Source organism: Oreochromis niloticus, linkage group LG15 (genome assembly GCF_001858045.2).
Source record: "Oreochromis niloticus isolate F11D_XX linkage group LG15, O_niloticus_UMD_NMBU, whole genome shotgun sequence".
Lineage (NCBI taxonomy): Eukaryota > Metazoa > Chordata > Actinopteri > Cichliformes > Cichlidae > Oreochromis > Oreochromis niloticus.
Genome location: NC_031980.2, coordinates 11,326,655 through 11,349,605, shown reverse-complemented (window position 1 = coordinate 11,349,605; position 22,951 = coordinate 11,326,655). Strand labels below are relative to the sequence as shown.

The window sequence follows — 22,951 nt, the reverse complement described above, 5'->3', positions numbered from 1 at the left end:
AATGCCTCTCACACAAGTTTTTTTTATTTATTTTTTTTATTTTAAGTAGTAGTAGAGATAATAACATGGAGTAAACAGCAGTGTTTTAGCATTGATTTTGAAATTATATAAGATTTTATGTTAACACACAAATAGGCACAGTGTGATTCTGGTGCTATGTTACTTTTCTGATCTTTGCACGAGCACGTTTGTGATCGCACCATAGTGATACATATTTGTTGTTTTTGTGGGATTAGCTCAAAAGTAGAGATTTAGGAAACTTAGTGTTCTTGTGTGCTGCCTGATTTAGCTTCTTATGTGTTTCCCCATTGAATTTATCTCTTCATTTTTCACTTTTAAACAACCTTCCATTAATGCTCTGTTTCCCATTACGGTCACATATATACCATCAAAGCACACTTCCATGAAATCTGGATAATGGGTTTCCCTCTGGCCCCAGCACCATGTGTCTACACTAGATGGCGGATTTGTGACCTGCAAGTCTATTTTGGTCCACAGTTACCTGTAATTGTCACTGCAGTGATTTGCTATGGGCTTTGAGCTCATTGTGTTCGAGCATACAGCCGTACTGTGATTGACTGCATCCGGTGTACTTATTAGCTGACATGTGCATGTAAGCACTCAGTTACCTGCTGTTTGTGGGTTTGACATGTGCTCAGCTAATTGAAGCTGCTTTATAATTTCCAGACAATGCTAAATGTCCTGAAATTCACACCAAGTGCCTGTGTGTCCAGTCAAGACATGATACTGTGTATATGTATACCTCTATTGGAAATAAAGTTTCTTGAGTTGGGGTCTTACAGAAAATCCACTTGTAACTTAATTGCACTGAAATTGAATTCTTTCCAACCATGACGCCAAGTCTAGCCACTGTAAAGTTCTGTCTGTGCGAGCAGAGCCTGCCAGCCCACAGCTGACTGTCTTCTTTATGTGTGTGCGTGTGGTCATCATACAGGTGGCAGTGGATGACAGACTGAAGCTCCTTCAGGAAGCCCACAGAGACTTTGGCCCCTCCTCCCAACATTTCCTCTCCAGTGAGTACCGAGCCAATTGCTTCTCTAAGGAAATTAGAAATTTGGGGTGACTTGGTTTGATTCCACTCAGTTACACAGTTTCACATCGCCCAATTTCTCTCCCATGCCCCGTCTTTTCATCCTCAGCCATATGCTTCGCCGTCACGGATGCTCAGTGGACGCGCGCACGCGCACACACATAGCGTGCAGACGCGCCACTTCACTTCTGAATAATGCAAGGCTTAATTACAGCTCTGCACTGACTCCTTCCTCTCCCTCCCTCTTTAGAGTGGTCATTAGCAGAGCATAGAGAGTTGGAGACAAAGCTGGAGAGAAAAGACAAATGCAGAAGCGTGAACATTAAACAGAGCAGCCAGACTCCGGCTCCCTGCGCCTCTGTCGCGCTCTCCCTCCCTCTCTCCCCCTCTGACTTTCGTCATTTTCTATAATCATACAGCCATTAGTGTTCTCCCCGTTCCACCTGATTTGCTTTGCTGGCTGTCAGACACGGAGACAAAATGGACGGTGTGCGATTCAGAGCAGGTGGCAGGCTCAGCCGGCATGCTGTGTCACCAACAGACACGAGTTTACAAAGTAAGCGCTGCCGAGAGCTCGGCAACTGCACCCAGACAAAACAGCACTCTGTCTCTTCTTTCATCTTCCTGGCACTATGACACTATCTACTCCATCACACATTCGCTCTCATTACACTAGTAGCTTAATATTCCCTGAGGGATCAATAAAGTAGTGCGTTCTTATCGTGCCCTATCCATCTCGTATATCTCCCAATCTCGCCTAATCTCTTTCTCTTACTGTCTTTTCATCTCTATATCTGAGTGTAGAGCTGTGTCAAGGAGGAGGGAAAGTGGGAGGGCGATAAATCAAGCAACATTTCTGCTTCTTATTGCTTTTGAGAGCATCTCAAGAGTTATATTTGTCTGGTTTTAACACTGTATCAGCTCGTCATTTTTAACATTTCCCTTGCTTGTCTGTGTTTTTTGTCTTGTTTTGTACTCCCAGTTTTTTCTCCTTCTATTTAAAAAAATAAAAATCTTTCCTTTCATGTCCCATTGTCTCCCTCCTCTGGATTTTCTGCCAAGAAAACAATATCCATTTACTTTTTTCTCCCCAATTTCATGCTCTGTGAGAGTCTTCCTTATACATCTAGACTGTGTTATTATGGAAGTGTTAGATGTAAAAATTATTTCAAGTCAAGGTCCAAACACTAAATGGATTTTTATGGAATTGTGCAGCATTTATTAAGATGGCGTTTGGATTTTAGTTGCCCGACTTTGTCTTTCCCCCCCATCTCACTGCTCTCTTTATCTTTGTCTCTCTCTGTCTGCAGCATCTGTACAGCTCCCCTGGCAACGTGCAGTTTCTCAGAATAAGGTTCCTTATTACATCAAGTAAGTGGCGAGAAATGGCTTTGATAGCACTCACTGTGCCTGTATAAACTGTATGCATGCGTCTGTCTGTGTGGTGCTGTCTGTCTGTGTGCTGTAGTAGGGTAGGAAAAATGCTATTTGTGACCTATTTGAAATGGAATGATTTTTTTTTTTCCAATCAAATTTGAGTTTGCTTTAATTTTCATTCTTGGAATTTCTTTGCCCACTGGTAGTCTCAAGCACCTGAATTTTATTACATGACCTTTTGTGGCGTATGACCATAGTAGAATATTTCACGTCTAGACTGTGCAACTTTGTAAAGTAATCTCCTAAAGGACCTCTAAGGCTTTTAAGGGAGTATTTATAGGGCATGACCCTTTTTTAATGCATTAACTTCATCCTTTTGATTAAACAGTCAGTTCCCCAAAGTTAAGTCTGTGTAATGTTCAGTTGTGCTTATCAGAGAATAGTGTAGGTAACTGTCTGGTGAAGTGACAGTGAGCAGGCTGGCGCCATGTGTCATGTCTCTTGGACGCTCTCCTCAGGCAGCATCACTGTCTAAACCCTTTCAGCAGTGACACTGTGTCTTAAGTGGAACATCTCCTGTCATGTTGTGAGAAATAACATCATCAGTGATGTCAGAGGGTGGCTGTGGCTCAGCAGGTAGAGCAGGTCATCCACAAATCAGAAGGTTGGTGGTTCGACCCCTTACTGATTAAAGCCGATTAGATAGTAGGTGCAGAAAATGACTGGTGTTGACTGGTGATAATTGATGATGGGGTTTGAATGGGTGAACGAGGCATTCTGTATAAAGTGCTGTGAGTGCTCAAGTAGACTATGCATTCACACTCAAGTGATCAGGAGCTACTTTTGACAGTCTCCTACCTCCTGAGTTCTTTGAGCGCTCACATGGAATAGAAAAGCTCTATATAGAATAGGGCTGCCACGATTAGTCGACTAGTCACGATTACGTCGACTATTAAAATCGTCGACGACTAATTTAATAGTCGACGCGTCGTTTGAAGCTTTGTAAGATCCCAAAAGACGCAGGAATAAGTAGTAGTATTTAAGAGTGTAATAACGGACTGAAACAGAAGATGGCAGCACTGCATGTACAAGGATGCCAGCTGCCGTTAAACCCCGAAGAAGAAGAAACTGTGTTCCAGAATTCATAGCGCGGCCCAGCGCAGTTGTCAACAATGGCGGCAGCTAGTTAGTTTTAATATTACAATTATTATTCTTTCTGGGTCACAAAATAAACGTTTAACATATTTTCAGGTGTACATTTTACGTCCAATGGATGCATGATCTGATTAGTCGACTAATCGCAAAAATAATCGGTGACTAGTCGACTATCAAAATAATCGTTTGTGGCAGCCCTAATATAGAACTGGTCCATTTACATTTACATTTATTTAATGTCCTGATCTGAATCTCCTCACATTGTGTTCGTTTCATGTGTGAAAACGGTCTTTACTGTCATACGATCTTTTCTGCCTTTAAGTAACAGATTTGGTAGAAAAGTTGAAGTTTGCACATTTATGACACCTTTATTCTTCTCAAGGTAGATTCAGATGCGGGCAGTATGGTGCAGACGGAATAGATATTATGTTTTTGATTTGCATTTTGAAAATGCTGAGAGCTGATTGTGAAATGGCTCATTATTATCTGGTCTTTTCAGTTCTTTCTTTTGTGCGTCAGAGCTGTAACCTCTCGTGACCTCCGGTAAACACCGCCTGGTCATGGATTCTTAGTAGCTATTTGTTTTTCCGTTGTATTTTCTGTGCATTTTCTTTGTCGTCCAATTAAGAACTTCTTTCTCTCGCGATTGGTTTTTTGTCTGTAAATTACCATTCAGGCTGTTTCACCTGAACATTTCGCATTCAGTTCAACAGTAGCACTTCCTCTTGAATAAATAATATCTGGCTGAATCCCAGGACTGCTTCCCATATTCTGCTAACAGTGGCTGTAATGACTTTAGCTTGACATCTCGCTTCCCATTCTAATTTTTTACCAAATCACTCCAAACCTCAGGTTTTTGCTTAAACGGGCAGAAATTGCGTCCAGGACAGCTTTTCTACTTCTTAGGAGATGTCAGTTTTGAAAGCATAAAGGACCTCATTATCCAAAAAACATCTAACTGTACGTCAGTAAATTGCTGCTTTAACCAGATTCACACTTATTTTTGTCTAGCGGTTAGAAAACTCTATTTCAGCTATCATTTATCAGTTCTGCTGCTCTCTGGTTTCTTTTATAACGCTGTTACTGCCTGTATTTATTTTTAGGATGATAGAGTGGTAGTGGTTTTTTCAGGTTGCCCTCCTAAATCATCCTGCGCCCTGAGTGGAAATGTCACCGTCTCTGTTAAAATTGTCAAACGGCCATTTACACAAGGGAAAACCCCCACTTGTACACTGTCCACAGAACAGTCCACCATAAAAGCTACAGCTATGAAGATTTAAAGATGCAGTCTTGTTTCGGTAACTAGTTAAATGTCTGCAAAAAAGTTTGATGAATTCATTTTCCAAAAGATTCTCTATTATTAAGTGTGGTCACAGTCTCAGCTTGGATAGTTTTCTTTTTATGTAGAAAATGTGTCTGTTTTTGTTTATTTGGTGATGTGTTTGTGTGCATATAGGCAGTAATGAAGAAAAACACAATTTCAGAATAACCTTTTTTGCTGGACGATATCAAGACGCTTAAGTGTTAAATCATGTTAATAAGACTATTTATGTACAGCCTTGTGAAAAAGAGTTGTGCAAAAGTGGAGTGCAAAGTCATTTTTAGCAGCAATAACGAGACATAATCGTTTTCTGTCTGACTTTGTCTCTGACACTATTGTGGAGACATTTCGAACCAATCTTTTTTACAACGTGGCTTCACTTCGTTGAGGTTTGTAGGTATTTGTTTATGCACCGCTCTCTTGAGGTCCCGCCACAGCATTTCAGTCACTATTTAGCTGTCAGCCTCATATTTGTTACACAGTTTGATGTCAACTTAATGTCTGTGAGGTTCCCTGTGGCTGCCCAACAAGCTCAAATCATCATTCCTCCGCCACCGTGCTTAACAGTTGGTGTGAGGTGTTGGAGCTGATATGCTGTTTGCCAAATGCATTGCTGTGCATTATAGTCAAACAGAGGGGATTGTTCCAGAAGTCTTGTGCTTTTCTTTTTTTGTTTTTCAGAGAGAGGAGGATTTCTCTCTTTATCTCCAAACAATCCATGCTTGTTAAGTTCTTTTCTCCTTGTACTGAACTTTAACATTTTTAACATTTAAGATGCCAATTGAGGCCTGTAGAGTCTGAGATGTAGCTCTTGGGGCATTTCATGGTCTGATCTTGGAGTGAATCTGCTGGGATGTCCACACCTGTGAAGTCTGGCATTGTATTCACACACCCAAATTCTCCAGACCAGCAAACTGCCAAAGCTTGTGCTTTCATAGAGGTGCTCACACTTACTGGTGCTGAGGTGCATTTGATTAGCATTTGATTAGCAGCACCGGGCTGCTTCTTACCCTCTTAATTTGTATGTCAACAGTAAGGGCGTCTGAAAAAAAATCTTTGTTTTGTATGATAGGTCCCCTTTAAAGAGCTAGGTAAGGTCTAGACGAAGACAAAAATGGGATTTATATATAGAAAGAGGGGAGGGACACCTGCTTTGGGTTTGGGCCTGCATCTTGGCACTAGAAAGGGTTCAGAGATGAAAGCCAGTGACTCGGAGGACAGGCTTTATAACTTTAGAGTCAACAACAGCCTGTGATCACAGATGTGGCCAGCCAATGAACCTGCGTCCACCCACTCATACAAACACACAAACAAAACACAGGGGTATTCACAGAAAACTGTACACAGAAATGTATTTAGAGACACAAGCAGTGATATTTTTTTTTTTTATTTCAAATTGAAGCTAGTCTACAGCAGTATCCTCCTCTCTCACATCCACACATTCGGCCTTGGAGGCAGTTATAAAATTCCACCTAATTTGTTGTTTGAATTCAAGTCTAAATCCATCTCCAGGACTAATCACAGGTCGCTTTTTGTGCCGTGACATCCTTGGGACATCCGTGTCTCTCTCTCTGAAGCATTCATTTCCCCAAACTCCTCCCCATCTCGTCTTCCATCTCCTTTCATACTCTGCCTCTTTTCTCCCCGGGCTGACAAAGGGCCTCTGATTAAAACTGTGTCTTTGTCCACCCCCTGTAGCGAGCAGTTCCAGTGACATTTTGTCTGGAAACTGAAATGGCTTCACACAAGTTCGGTGTATTTATTGCATCATGCTGGCAACCTCATATGCTTTCCCATTTCACCACTGGCACCCCTCTCGATATTCGAAGAAATCTTTGGTCGTGCTGTCTGTCTGTGTTTGCGTTAGGAGACATTTGGCACTGTGAAATGGTGCCAAACGGTTATGGTGGGGTTGTGCCTAGCAATAAAAAAACCTCCCCAAAAAACAGCCACTCTGCTCACTGTGACAGTGTGCTCCTCAGGATGTCTAGTTTAGGAAGTTTTAATAGGAATCCTAAACTATTTGAACCGTAACTCAAAAGCCAAAAAAAAGGGATGCTATTATAGGAAAGAAGGGGGTGGCTTTTTAACGGAGGGAAAAAAATGGCGGAGGTGGAGCGGTGAGAGACAGAAGATGTCAGGTGGTGAATGCAGGCACTTATCACCTGTCACAGACACTTGGTGATAAGCCTGGCAGGCTGCTGTCAGTGGGGGAAAAAAAATAGTTCCTGAAATCTTCCTCGTGCTTACTCAGATATTTCACTAATTCTGTCTCTTTGGATATCCAGATATACTACTAATCATTCAAGTGCACGCTCATGATTATTCATGGAAGTCTCTGAGCGTGTGACAGTGACAAACTCCCACCAGCAAAGCAACTGCAGACGTGTTTGGCCACACAGCTGCCGTTTTTAGTTTTTAGGGAATCGTCTTCGGCCGTGCTGTGATTTTACATCTATCCAAGAAGGATTTTGGCTTTTCCCTCAGGGAATATGAAACTTCTAGGTTACTTATAGGGTAGAGGGAAAGAGTAGGAGGTTGTTGTGGTTATAATTTATTTTTAAGAAGCACCAATGAAGACGTAGTAATTAGCAGAACCACTTTAACCTTCAATGAGACTCTAAGTAGCTGGAAATTGTAAAGCTACACAAGCTTGATAAGCTAAACTGCTATTATTATTATGATCAGTTAATCTAAGAGGGTCAGATCGTATCACGTATGTCATACAACTTCAGCTGCCTATTTTGCTGACTTGGTGAGACACAAATCTCATTAAAACATCTTGTAAAAGGTTATTTTCCCCTCACAGTACCCTTGTGGATACGTAAATATCATCCTTTTCTTTATGCCTGCTGCTGCATCCCCTTTCTGTGACGCCGTTCGACTTGTAGATGGTTATTCTGAGATGTCATTTAATGACTTTTATGAGGGAAAATGTCACATGCATTAAACAAGACCCAAGAGGATTCATCTCCAGAACTCGTGTCTCACAGTCATCCGCTGCCTGGCGAATCGGCAAAACCACTACGTGTCATCAGTGGCCGCTTTAATTGCCTTGTTTCTAATTGAATTTCCTTTTAATTTGATGCATATGAGAAGACATTTTCCACTGTGGAATTCAATGTCGAGGAATGTGTTCAATATCTATCACGCTAATTCTTGAGTTTCGAAAGCTCGCGATGTTGTAATGAAACAACTTCAGACGCTGAACTCGATTGAAATTGGCAGCTCTGGATCATGCGCTTTTGGAGTGTTTTTGAACTTTGTGGTGCATTCAAATGCTTCTTGAAAGTTAGTAAAGGACACTTATCCATCCAACAATAAAAGTAGCTTAGTTAATTTATTGACTCATAACCTGGCTTAATGTCATGAGGTAATAAAAGATTTTCGCTCAGACAACAACATGAAGATAAATAGGATTTGGAGCGTAGGAAGAGAGGGAGTGACACCTGTGCTGTGTTTGCACCTGCTGCTGGCGACACTAAACAGGGATCAGTGATGAAAGCCAGAATGAACAACAATGCTGAGGACAGGCTTATGACTTACAAGTCAACGACATCCCGTGATCACTGATATGCCCAGTCAATGAAACATTCAAGAATGCTTCTATGTTCAACCATTTGGATTAATCAAGCTGGTCTGAAAGCTATTTGTTGATTATAGTGTGAGCTAAACAATATTCCTGAAAAAGGAGGGTCTGAATTAACATTACAATGCACTAAACACGTATGAGCCCAAGCAGCAGACTTCAAAGAAGCATAATGGGCATGACTACTCGGCCGTCTGGTCTCCAGTTGTCCATCTAGGCTCGAGTCCACTCCTAAATTTTGTCGGTTTACCTTTCAAGGTTTTCTGGATCATGACCATTAAACTTGGATTGAATTTTAGGGAAGTGAATAAAAAAACTTGGGCATGCACCAAAGTTTAGGGCACGAAAACTCAGGATGTTATAGTAGATGTTTTGACCCTGAGGGATATAGATTTACAGTGCACAATCCAGTGGGAAAAAAAGGAGGAAAAACCCAAACAAAAATAACAAGCAATGCTCCTAGTGTTACTCCCAGCCTGACGCACTGCCTTTCAGCTTTTCCACTGAAAGCTGCTGTTTCCAGTCAGGTAAAAACAGCTGAGACACAGTGATCATCTCTGGGGATAATCGTCAACACAAAAGTCCAGCCAGTGTGAAATAGACACAGATTTTTTGCTCTTTAGCAAAGTTAGCCATCCATGGTAAAACGTTATAAAGGTTTAGTTCTAATGTGTGTGTACTGAATCAAGCCGTCAAGCGTGATTTGTTTGTATAAAGCCAACCTTACCCTGAATTTTACTGTGGATGTACTCCTGTAAGTACACAGTATCTCTAAAAGGATTTCACATACCTGCCACAAAATCTGGTTTTGTCCCCTGCTCTTGAATATTCTCTGATGGCTCATCTGTCCCATATGAATGTTTCACACTGTGCTATCTAAACTGTAACAGCTTTGTCATAAGTGTGTCATCACTTCCCTTAGCTTTCCTTTTTTCCCCTGCCTTCCTACAGGACAACTAAAGGATTGGCATTGCAAAGGGAATATGTTGAGGGGAAAGAAGTGAAGACAGTTAAATTTGACAATTCAGTTGTCCCCATCATGGCATTCATGAGCTGTGGATATGAGCACAAGCTGTCTAATCTCTCTGGTGATGGAAATACTGGCTGTCGTGTGTGTGTGTGTGTGTGTGTGTGTGTGTACAGAAGTCTGATTTTTGATGTTTTGTGAGTTCATGTGTATCCTATCAGTGTACTAGTTCTGTCTTGTCTGCGATGTATCGTTCGACACGTCGGTGACAAAAACGTTTTATGGTGATAGCTGTCGGTCGAATGTGGTCTGCATAGAGATCGTGCTCTTTCTCCTAGTGTTTGTTTGTGTGGAGCAAATATCAGCGAATCCCCTGCCAGCCTTTGACAATTTAGGCAAATGTTTCGCAGGTCCTTAGTGCAGGAATGTCCCGGCGTTAAATATGCCTGCTCAGGTGTGAAAAGGGTCACCAGTCTGTGTAGCCGCTGAATAGCGATGAACATCTGCGCACGAGGAGGGCTTATGCCATCCACTTCGCCGCTGCGCTTCTCTGTCAGCACTGGGCTTTACTTCCTGCCGACTGTCAGCAGAGAGCGAGCCATCGCAGAATCCACAGGGGAGCTTCTGCATTCTGAAGCAGACTTTTATTTTTAAAAAAACCATCTTCCAGAAAACTCCTCAAACATCCCACGCAGATCTGAGTGTGGCTTCTGACAGCCAGGTGCCTCCTTGAAATATTATGCAGGCGTGTGCACGCACACACACACACACACACACACACACACACACACACACGTAGAGCCACATCATGGCCAGAATAGCTCAAATAAAAGAAGTGATTGTCAGGCGAAACTCGAGGAAACTCAGATCCTGTGCTGCCCTGTTGTGAAGGCAGCTATGTTTGATCATTCTTTTTAAATGTGTTTTTTTCCTTCTCCTGCTGTTGGTTTTCCGACTGCTTTGATTTGTGGTGTGTGTGTGTGTGTGTGTGTGTGTGTGTGTGTGTGTGTGTGTGTGTGTGTGTGTGTGTGTGTGTGTGTGTGTGTGTGTGTGTGTGTGTGTGTGTGTGTGTGTGTGTGCGCATGCTGTGGCTTCTACCTGAAGCAGAAATGTAAACAGAAAGTTTAGACTTGGTCCCCTCATGTTTATTATGGTATTTGAAAGGAAAGGTGTGTGTGCGTGTCTGTGTTGTTTCATTCAGAGTTCTGTGATTTATGATGTATTCGTAGCCTCTGTCTCCAATTCAGGGGTGATAACAAAAGACATGCCAATATAAGCGTCCACAGTGTCTGTACTGTTCCAGTGATGATGATAAAAGTAATGTTAGCTTCTGTGTAATTCCACGTGTTTATCCTTTTGCTCAGTTTCTCTGTATGATTTTTGCATACCTTTCCTATTCAATGTTTTTTTTCTATCTTGTTTTTTTGTGATAAGCCTTGAAAGCGTAGAAAGTATTTGTGAGCGTGTGTGTCTGTGTTTAGACATCAGCAGTTGTTCTGTTTATGTGTCACCTCATGATTTTGTGTATTTTGCACTCTAAGTTTTCTCTTCTGTGTTTCTGTTTTTAGTCATCAGACACAAACGACCTGCTGGGACCATCCAAAGATGACAGAGCTCTACCAATCACTAGGTATAGAACACAGTATTATGTATGAGGACTTAAGCTCCCGACTTATTTTTCAAAATAAATGTCGCTTCAAAAAATTGCTAAGAATAAACTTATTTCCAACTTTATATAGCGTTATTTAGCTGGGGTTTCTTTGCCCAGGTAATAAGATACTGTTGGAGAAATGTACAATGGAGATATTAAAAATTCAATTTAAAAACATTTCTATACAAAAAAAAAAAGACTGTCACGCAGGATAATCCACAGAATTCACTGTCAGCTGTTTTTTTCCCTCAGCATTTCTTTGGTGGAAAGTTGTTCCAATGCAAACTTTTCACAGTCTGTACTTCATATTATCCAAAGTATTGAGGTTGCTGATCCTGAAAAGAGATGCTGCTGTTTAATATTTCAAATGTAATCTGTCATTGCTCTGTGCTTCACATAACACAATTTGTCTGTATGATGCTAGGGCCCAAAAACTGTTCTTCTGGTCTTTAGGCCTGTCACAGGGCTAAAGGCGGGGTACCCCGTGGACAGGTCGACAGCTCACACAGCGACAGACTCACATTCACAACTATGGCAATTTACCTCATCTTTGTACTGTGAGAGGAAGCCGGAGTACACAGAAAATGCACATCAGCACAGGGAGAACATGCAGATGCCACCAGAAATGTCCAATGATTCAAACCCAGCACTTGCTAACCACTCCAACACAAGGCTGGTTTTGTTTTTGTGAACTAAAGTTTACTTAAAAAGTATGAATTAAGTGTTAATTTACTGAATGTGATTTGTAAGTCTGGTAAAATTGTCATTAGGTGTCAGCTGATCATGACGTATTATAGCTGATACATTCCCTGACTTGGTCAAACTCTGGCATCTCTAAGTAGCTGATTGAGAATCTAAAATAAAGCCGACGCATGCCTACAAAGCAGGGGAAGGCTATAAAAAGATAGCAAAGTGCTCCCTGTCAGAAATGCCATTAAGCAATGGAAGTGAAGGTGAAGAAGAAGAATACTTAAAGACTGAAATGTACATCTGCTGGGCAGGGAGGCAAAGTAAACCCTCACATGACTGCAAAGTAGCTGCAGAAAGGTTTAGCTGACTTCAGACTGGCAGCTCCTTGTGTCCTCTGCAGCTTTCAAGCACAATCAGGATGTGGGCTCAAGCATCATCACTGTGATCTCAACTTCTGCACAGCAATATCTGCATGACCAAGATCACTTTGTAAACAGGTGATGTGGCTCTTTGAAGCAGACCTCTTGTTTCTGATCAGGGATCAGCACAGTGCTGTAGACCCATTCTCATTTGTCTGGTTCATTTACTCTTTAGATTTGACTTCATGAAGCTGACACCCTGATCTTTTCCCTCTCTCCCCCTCCCTGATAATATCCATATGCGTGCCCGTGTCCCTTCAGGATCACCCGTATGACTGTGGTATTTTTTTAATGAGCTGCCAGATAAGTAATAACCTGTGAAACTTTGGGAGTGTATTCTGTAGGCCAGGAGCTCAACAAATAGCACCAGACTCCACTGAGATAGAACTCACTAACCTAATTACACAGTCCATATTAGCACCCTCTCGCCTCAGCCGTCTCCACAGACAATAACTAGCAGAAGTCAGATTTCACTGAATACAGAGGTTGCTTGTGTTGCCCAGAAGGCAGATTTCTGCTGCATTTTGTTTTCCAATTTTCTGCCTCCGTTTTTCCTTTTTGTCCATTTACCTTTTTATCTCTCGGTCTCCTTTCCTGCCTGTAGCGGACTTGAACAATGTGAGATTCTCAGCATACCGAACAGCCATGAAGATTCGCAGACTACAGAAAGCACTGTGCTGTAAGTAAGATGAACACACACACCCACACCCACAGACACCTTAATACCTACAGCCGCGGTCTGCTTCTTTTGATGTTTGGGCTCAACAAGGGGATGCAGTAATGATTTGAAGCTTTGCCAGATGCTGTGCCAGAACAGCATAGGAGCCAAGCATATTTTTGGCTTTAAAATTATCCACTCTGCATGAATTTGTGTGCGCGTATGTGCATGATTCTTTGCATACAGAGTCACAGCTGGTGCTTGTGTTAAGCCTGTTGAGCGTAAGCCTCATTTGGTGAGCACAGGTGGAGCTTTTTTTGGCTGAGTTAAAATAAATAAAAAACTAAATACATTCTCAGAATGAGAAAGTGATGTTTTTTTGTGTTTATAATGTCATCTTTGATAGAAAGTTGCCATTACTTAGAGTCTCAGGTGGCTATAAACACCATATATATACACAAACACAAACACACACACACACACACACACACACACACACACACACACACACACTACAGGTGCATGTAGACTCCTCCATGTGGGGTTTCAACCAGCATGGCAGCAGCTACTTGGGCTCAGCTCAACGTAATAATGGTGACAAATGTTAACCATTATCCAGCTGTTGACATTATTAGTGCACCTCACACTGTGAGCCTACACTGTTTATTTACATCCTGCTGTTTGTAGGAAGTTTGGAGTGTGTATGAGTGTAACAAATACCACACATCAAAACCGTACCGTTACCTCAGACGGTTGTGTGCAGCATGCCCAGCAGGGTATATCAAAGTGTGTTATTGTGTGTGTTGGTTGTTAATGAGTTTGAATGATTCAGGCGTTTTAGTTTGCTATCTCATATTGCTTCTCCCATCGCCGTGTGTGCGCGCGATTGTGACGATAATGCATTAGCCTGAGTGAGTTCGACTTGGGGCACTGCGATTCAATTTCATTCATTAGATTGGAACAGTCACAGTATACAAACACACACACACACAGACATGCACATGGAGGCACAGAAGGATCAGTAGTTATTAGTTATTAGCCTGGATTCATGTGGAATCTTTGCTTGGAGATCCATGTGTCCGACTGTTTGTGATTGTGTGTGTGAGAGAGAGAATTTGACACACACGTGACGGGGATACTATAAAATGGCTAATTGGGTTAAGTCTGTGCCAGGGGGGTGGAGAAGCACAAATGAGCTTGCGTGGCATCCCACTAATGTGCCACAGCCTTTCAGCTCCATACCAGAGTGTGTAATGACAAAGCTGCAGAGAAGTAAAGTTTTGCTTTCTGATAGCACAGCTGCCCTGCTGCGTCCGCTCTGTGTGGATTACTCCAGTAATTAGTACTGTCTTTGAGGGCAGGAGGGCGAGAGAGATGTGCAGTGTGGAAGTTTTTAAATATTTTATAGAAAATTCATTAAAGGTCAGAAGAGTAATGCAGAGAGAGAAGAGTTTACAACTGTGGTTTATGTTCCTGTATACCTGTGAAATAGATTTGAACCTCCCATGAAATGTTTTGATAAATCTGAAACAAGATGCCGTGACCATAAAGTATGGTAGATTTTTAAATGTTAACGATTCTCTCTGTGGTAATTGTCCCACCGTCTCATTTTACCTCCTGGTTGGTTGACCTGCCAGTGGATCTAAGCAAAGCACTAATTAAAAATCCTGTTGGTATCTGAGCTTCATCCTCACCTATTAATAATATCTTGTACTCTGTAACTAGATCCTGACTCTTGTCATGTATTTATAAGCAGTACATGTGCTGTAGAAAACAAAGAATGGGATGCTATAACATTTAGAGAAAACTGCTTATCTACTTTATTTTTTGCTGACAAAAACAAATGAGATATAATTTGTTAATTAGTGAGCTTGAAAGGTGCTGGTCGGCAGATTTTTTACTTCGGGCAGAGACAGCCAGCTGCTCGATCCAGTGTCATATTAAAGAGCGGGATATTAGCGCAGTTTTGATTATCTTATTAACTCATTAGCGTGATGTGTCATGGTTTAATGTCAGATATTTAACAGATTTAAAGGACCAAACCGGCTGTTGCTTTCTTGAAAGTGGAGACAATATCTTTACTCTGGAAGCATTTTCTCAATCTCAATACAACAGTATGACTTCACAGTGACACTCAAAGTTTAATATGCTCCACTAAATTTCCATATTGCTGATATCAGTATATTGTAATGAAAACAGGCTGACGTCATCATAGTGTAATTAAAACAGATTTTTAGTATAGCCCTTGTCCTTCGAGAAGCGTTACGCTCTCTGAGTGCTTTTATATTTCCTTATTCTAAAAGAAGTACTGCACTGTTACACTTGAGGGCCTCTTACGATGGGGAGTTCATGCTCAAGCACTATAAATACAGCAGCTTCTCTTGTATTTATTTATATTTTAGGTACTTTGTCTCAATGTGCCGGCTTTTTTATTCAATTATCCTCTTTCGTTCGATTTTCCGTCTTTTTTGCCGTCTCTCTTGCGCTTCAGATGCGTAAGTGAAGGGGACAGTATGATGGAGGCATAATTGAAATTCTATATAAAAATATGGTTCCATTTTTGTTTTTGTCATTCTAGAGCCAAGACTCCAGAGAGACTGCTCTCAGTCCGATTCATTTCATCTCTGTTCCTCGTTTGTCTTATTCTAGTTCGCATTTCTCCACAATGGATCCGTCTATTTTCTGTCTGTAATTCTGGCCTACCCCTGCACTTATTTGTTATGAAACTATTTTGGATAAAATATCTGTCAAGTCTGTAGTTTAGAAGTTCTTCTATAAATAGCCTGTGCCATTTTCAGCTCCTTGTCCTTTTCTGATATCTTGACATTTGTTGAAAAAATCAGAGCAGCTGCTGAAAGCTCAATGAGCAAGCTGGAAAGGTTACTAATGGTCCTGTGTTTCTTTGTCCCTTTCTTCCATTTTCCTCCCGCCTCCTTCTCCTCACTATTTCTCTCCTTCTATATCTCGACCGCCCCATTCATCTGCAGTGGACTTGCTGGACCTCAGCGTTGCCCAGAACACCTTTGAGCAGCATAAACTCACCAATAACAATCAGCTGCTTACCGTTCCCGACGTCATCAACTGCCTAACCTCTATCTACGACGGCCTGGAACAGGAGCACAAAGACCTGGTTAACGTGCCTCTCTGCGTTGACATGTGTCTCAACTGGCTGCTTAATGTTTACGACACGTACGTATGCCATCTGCGATACATGTTGCTATACATATTTGTAGCAAAGCTTACTTCTTCATGCTGTTGCATGCACGTGAATGATGTACTTGTTTAAAATTAGACTGCATTAAAGTGGCTGTCATGTCGGCAATGCACATACTCATGCTGTCATCATGTTATATGCATAAGTCGGCAAGTGCCTCAGTGGGCGTGTTACGCATTGTGCTAATTTAGGAGCAGATTTCATATGTAAATATAATCTGCTATGGCCAGAACATACAGTACTCTCTGCATAATCATGCACTCATACAATGTAAACCAACAATCTCCACAATCTAAATACCGTTTGTGCGCATTCAGGGAAAAAAAGCACAAACAAATCACAAAGTCCTGCACGCAATCCTTTCCTTTCCAGGCACATAATGGTTTTATGTCTCTGTTGTTGCATGTAATTCAAATCTGAAATGATCTCGCTACACTTAAATTAAATGTATACTCAGAAACACACAGCAATAGTAAATTTAACAAATTTTCACTGTCTGCTTGGTGTCTCCGTGGTGCTGTCTGCAGTGGTCGCAGTGGGAAGATCCGGGTACTGTCTATGAAGATTGGCCTGCTCTCTCTCTCCAAGGGACACCTGGAGGAGAAATACAAATGTAAGTGTCAGCGAGTTGGTGTGACGTTTGATTCTGTACACGTGCATCTAAACTCACTCGCGTCCCTTTCATAAGAGACCAGCCTGTCTCCGATTTCAAGCGATACTGCTGCACCATAGCTGTACTCCCAGCAGTATTAATCAAACTGGAGACGGAGAGGAGTTAGAAATCGGGTCGTCTAATTGGATGAGAGACCTCCTCCGCGTTTCTCTTGTTCTTTATTTAATTTTCTATTCTCCCTTATTTTTTAGGATTAGGGAGCGTGAATATAGGCTTGCTGCACTGGGAGGAGAATGTCATTTCAGCTTCCTGCTCTTTGTTTTTGCTGCTTTATCTCTCTCACTCTCGCTCCCTGTCTTCCTTTGCTGTCACTGCTCACGCCACTGTTCATCCATCTAACAGTTCATCCATCTAACAGTTCCACTTTATCTTTTGTCCTGTCTTACTTAGTCTTGCTTCCATCCTCTTTCCTTTCTTCCTCTTTCGCCTCCTTTTCTCTTCCCATGGCATGGACTCCATCCCTGAGCCTATTCGTTCCACTGGCAGTTTCTATTAGCCTGAGAAGGGTATCTAGCATGGTTGATTGCGTCCTTCCTCCTTTACTCTTTTAGGGTCTCATTGACTGTCAGTCCCTTGGAGATAGCTCCACTGCATTGCGCACGCACCTAACCAGGTGTCCTGTTATTTGACACCCATTTTTGACAGTTGCAAATGTCAGATGTATATCTGTACTGGACAGAATCAGCTGGAGATGTCGGTCTTCAGCAAGATTTCATAAGAGATGTGTACGTGGGGGGGAGATGGGGTCAGAGACACGTAATTGCTGTCTCTCTTTTTTTTCTTTTTCTGTTTTGCATGTGCAATCCATGAACACCCACACACAGTCATGGCAGGAGCTGGCGTCAGGGCCAGGCTTCACAGAGAGATCAAAGACAGTGGCAAGCGGAGCAGAAAGACCTGTCATGCCCTCCGTTTTTCCCTCTCCTCTCTTTCTCTGGATTACACTCTCTGCCTTCTTTGCTCATTTTGTGCATGTGCTCCGGCGATGTTTCGTAACCTCATCTGGGGGGGGGTGCTGCCAACATGCAGACTAGCTGAGATAGTGTGTCACTGGGCAGGCATCCATATCCAGTACGGAGCTTTGTCAATCTCCGTGAGAAGTGATGGAAAGATGGAGACGGGGAGGGAAAGATTAGAGAAAAAAAAGCCTGCTGTGGAAAAACTAAGACACAAAGATTAAAAATGCATCTGTTCTCTGATTCTTTTTGTGTCCTCCCTGCCACCCTCTCACCCACATATATACTAACATGTTTCCCTCCCACTCCCTGCTATATTGTCACTCTTTCCTTCTCTGCATCTTTTCTATTTATAATTTTTTTTAATTTTAAATATCACCCACATGCTCTAACTTTCTCCCTTATTCCCTCTTCCTCGTTTTTTTTTTTTTTTTTCCTCTTTTACCTCACTCCTCCTCCCTGTCCTCTCTCCGCAGACCTCTTCAGCCAGGTGGCGTCAGCAGGTGACACATGCGACCAGCGGCAGCTCGGACTGCTGCTTCATGAAGCCATCCAGATCCCAAGACAGCTGGGCGAGGTGGCCGCCTTTGGAGGCTCCAACATTGAACCCAGTGTTCGCAGCTGCTTCCAGCATGTATGTTCACACAGAAACACGCAAACATGTGCATTTAACACATCACGTTAGTGTACTCCTCCACACATCTGAAGAATACAGAAGCACATAAGCTGTTCATGCCATAGTCTTGTAATGTTCTTAACACTGGATGGATTATAAGCATGGGGGAAAAATCAATTTAGATTCTTTTTCTTTTCGTTTTTTCCCCACATGTAAATTAGTTTATGCTTAACAAGTTCAGGGTTTTTGTTTGTAATAAATCTATAACCTCAATCTGATTAATCAGTGATTTTTCTCCGTGTTTAAAACCATGATTTCACTGGTTTTACCTTTAATATAATAAACTGAAAATGATTTTCTTTTTTCTCTTTGTTTTTGTTCTGTTTCATTTGACAAAAACAGTCTGAATGTGAAATTGTGATTGCTTAACTGGTGGGGGAAATCAGATGGCATATTAATGACTAATTAAAATAAAGGTTTGCAAATTTGTGCTGGGCAGAGAGAATAGAAATGCTGGGACAAAATGAACCCAAAACTAGTCGACTCAAAATTACCTCTTTATTGCTGTGTTTCTTATATATGCTCATTTTAGTTTGGGGAAAAACTAGCTTATGTACACATATTGTGGGTAGTTAACTGGTAGTCTGGTGCTCATGTGTAAGCAGAAGCATTAAATCTCTTCTTTGCATCATCCTCAGGTCTTGAACTGCAGATATTATATCTCCTGTTAGCTACAGGGTTCATGTTATGCTTTGTATTTTTTGCATGAACTCATAACACTAATTAGGCAATCGATCCCTGGGGATTTTTCTGTTAATCTATTATTCATGTCTTTCTCTGGAACCTACTCTACCATATCATATTTATTTATATCTTAAGAAACATCTTCTTGTTTGTCACAAGCACATTTTGTCTCTGCCATCTGTCACTGCTTATGGATACTTGTAAAAGAAAAGTCTGATTGTCCAGTTATCCAACAAAGATTTCTTGTGTGGACACTGCTTGTCTTTTGACTCAGCTGTCTGCTACAGAATCTAAAAAAGCTGAAAAGGTATGAGCTGAAAAAGTGGTGCCAAAAAAAAGTTGATTCTGTTCATCTGGACGTAGCATTTTCAGTGAAAGAAACTACATTTGCACAGCGAGTGAAACTAGCCCACTGAATGAACAATGGGCTGTGAGGTCAGTTTCTTGATCATTAAAATGCACATTTTCATGACCATTGATCAACGACCACTGACCTATGACCACTGATCAATGGCCATGAGTGCCATTCACAGAGAGTTGGGGAATGGCTGCAATCACAGCATTGTAAGATGGTGAAAGATGTACCCTTAGGCCCCTTGACTCCGCGCTCAAACCAGCGTTCGTCCCTGTCCAGGATGTGTACATCCTCATCATTGAAAGAGTGTCCACTGGCCTATAGGTGTAAATAGACTGCAGAGTCCTGGCCTGACGAGTTAGCTCTTCTGTGTTGTGCCGTCCGCTTAGCCAGAGGTTGTTTGGTTTCCCCGATGTATAAATCATCCAGTCCTCCTGGCACTTAACAGCGTGCACTATATTACTCTGTTTGTGTCGGGTGATCGGATATTTGGGGTGGGCCAATTTTTGGCACAGCGTGGGGTTTGAAAGCCACAGAGACGCAGTGTTTAGAGAAAATGCGTCTCAGCTTATTCCAATACTCCTGACACATACGGGATCTCTATAGGTTTTCGCTTAGGCAGCAGTTGTCCATGTCTCCTGGATCGCCTGGAGCAGTCTTTGGGTGCCTTCTTAGCTTTGACAAATGTCCAGCTGGGATAACCACATTAACTCAGGGCCTTCTTGATATGATCTTCTCCTTCCATGGCTGCCGTATCTGTGGGGGTGTGCTATATGACATTATTATTCAGTGCATCTTCCAAAGGCTGATTATCATCGAGCATCTGAGCTTTTTTCACCTTCTCCAGCCACCTAACACCAGATCCTGTGAAAAGTACTTCAGTGTTTGAGCTCTGCTAACCAACCACAAAGTCTCAAATGGCCTCCGGTGCTCTGCTGGCTGTCCTCTAGTGTTTTACTGCAGTCAGCTAACCACTTTCTGCGAGTTTACCTCTGGACGTTACTGGCATTTAATGATGTCCTTATCCCCCCCAGGATCACTGTTTCATTTCTCTCACTCTTCCTCCCCCTGGCTCGTGCTTCGGTGGTCATAAATGGGAGCCAAACATTAAAATTAGGAAGCTATAAATTTCACTGATTTCCTGCCGCGCGCCTCCCAAAATAGCAGAGGGAGGCAGTTTTAAACTTTATCTCTCCCTCTGTTTTCTTCTCGAAATATTGCAAAGAGGCAAACACCTTGCTGCCTCGCCTTGATGTCATAATAATACGCACATATCCACAAGGAGATATATACATGCATGAGTGCACGCACTAGCTTATATGGACATAAATTGCTCACAGACTTGGTCGTGAATTGCTGTGCCAGCTGTAGTCCAGTTACTCATTAATCATTCAATCATCCAGCCGGGTTGGCAAGTGGAAACTAGGCAGACATAAACTCTCACACACTCTCTGTCTATTTTATTTACACATACATACACATGGACAAGCAAAGCCCCATGCCACCTGTGTGTCAGTCAGCCCCGTCAGTGACAGGGCAGTCGCTTAGTCCATTTCCTTTAATGGGGTCTGTGATAAATGAGTTGCGCCGCCATAAATATAGCCTCTTTCGCCGTTCCTTTGTCACTCTCCTTCATTTATCCATCCGTCCATCTATCTAGTCATCCTTTGAGACACCCAGTAATTAATCTGTAAGTGCTATAATTCTGCCGTTAGATGGTGAGTAGGAGGGAGAGAAGGCACAGATGAGACTAATGTATGGGAAAGGAGAGATGGAGAGGTGGTGCATGGGAAGGTCAAATGAAAGAGTGGAGGAGCGTTAAAGACCATTTGAGAAGTCATAAAGGTGAGGAATTAATTGGATCTGTTCTCATTTATGAATCTGAATCTTAAAAGCTGCCTTCAATTTAAAAACAACTACAAAAAAACCCAAACTTGCCTCAGAAACATTAACAGTTACCAAACCCGAGGTTAATTTTTTAAAGTTAAACCTCACTTTAATACTTTAACGAAAATGTCAGTGCAAAACCAGAGTTTCATAAAGAATACCAAAATATAGCTTTCTTTGATTACCTGCAGTTACTGAAATATATGTTACATGGAGCATGTGATTATTTACTAGATTATAACTGAGTAAAATAAGCCACAGATACAATGAATTTAAACTAGAGCTCCACCAATATCCAGTGTAGATATTTGCTGATTTACAGTATTGTCGTCTGCATTTATGACTCTGCTATGATAAATGGGAAAGGCTGAGAGTAAACAAGCAAACCACGGCTTGTTGGGATAATTTGAAGGCAGTTATGATTGATAAGATCAATGATGCCACATGTCAATATGTCCTGTCTTTGATCAGTGAGCTAAGTATTCAGCTGTTTTTCCTTTAAAGGAAATATTTAGATAATATTAAGGAGATTTTAAGGCCAGCAGAAGATTCACAAGAGTCGGGAAGGATAGGGTTTTTCTCTCTCACCACACTCCTATAAACAGTCCAAATATTTCCCTTTTAGAATTGGCATTTGAAGCATAAAATTTGGCTTTTTGTTTGTTGAATTTTATCCGTGTTCTCAATATAAACTTTGAAATGGATAAAGATACTTGATGTATTTCTGTTCCACAGATAATTTTAAATTAAGTGTTGCTCTTCCATAATACCTTTTATTTTGTTAGTTTAAACTTTAGGATGGTGAAGAAAAAAAAGCTTAGAAACCTGACTTTGATTTGAGTAGAAGTAAAAAAATATATATATGATGTTTAGTAAAACAAAAGCTTTGAGAGAAGGTAAAGACAGAAGATGGCTTTTGGTTTAAATGTGTGATTTTTGGTTCATATTTTAGCTGGAATTTATTTTCAGAAGTATATGTAAATGAAGTCGAGATGCCGTATAGCCCTACACACCATAAGCCTTGAAAAGGGATCAGGAGGAAACACACACAAACACACTGACACATTTACTGATGTTCTTCCTTTTGATTGTTTGCTCTTCTTGTTGCAAATGTATTCTGCCCTTTGCTGCCTTTGCTGCCCTTTTGTGTGTCAGGCATGATGGAAAGGTTGCCTTTGATTTGTTTTGCAGTAACAGCAGCCATGTCAAAGCTTTGCTTCATATGTTGACTTTTCCATTGGGTTCATTATTGTCTGCAGATGAGCAAAGATCCAGCTGAAAAACATGTTGTGAACATTCTTGTGTTGGATAACGACACTTGTTGGAATCATTTAAAATATTTGATTGATGGTTAAGCTAATAAAGAACTTTAGTTATTGAAACAGGAGATAAGCAGATTGATTACTCTGCAGTTTTCATGCATAGCACTGTACAAGTACAAGTTACATAAACAGTTACACCCCCAAAAAGTATAAAGCAGCACTTATGAGTAGGAGTTTAAGAGCGTTTTTCAAAGGTATCTGCACAGAGCAACATTGCTGTTATCTAACAGTGCGACTACTGGGTGTGTAGGGCAGAGAGGGTGTTAAAATCAATCATTGTTTACTGTAAGATATTTCAACCAATAA

The 22,951-nt window shown here is 41.5% G+C and overlaps 1 protein-coding gene across 12 annotated transcripts in view; it reads left to right on the top strand.

The window, feature by feature from the left end:
- Positions 1 to 22,951, top strand: part of utrn (utrophin) — a 187,665-nt gene that overhangs the window by 128,723 nt on the left and 35,991 nt on the right. For 11 of the 12 annotated variants that reach the window (XM_003449882.5, XM_005454648.4, XM_019345707.2 and 8 more), the window contains 7 exons: positions 956 to 1,034; positions 2,362 to 2,422; positions 11,029 to 11,090; positions 12,825 to 12,899; positions 15,866 to 16,067; positions 16,620 to 16,705; positions 18,198 to 18,355. In XM_003449882.5, the coding sequence (XP_003449930.1) occupies positions 956 to 1,034; positions 2,362 to 2,422; positions 11,029 to 11,090; positions 12,825 to 12,899; positions 15,866 to 16,067; positions 16,620 to 16,705; positions 18,198 to 18,355 (723 nt within the window). Of the gene's footprint in view, positions 1 to 955; positions 1,035 to 2,361; positions 2,423 to 11,028; positions 11,091 to 12,824; positions 12,900 to 15,865; positions 16,068 to 16,619; positions 16,706 to 17,589; positions 18,057 to 18,197; positions 18,356 to 22,951 lie in introns of those variants that run through there. The other variant, XM_025899221.1, reaches the window with a different exon arrangement.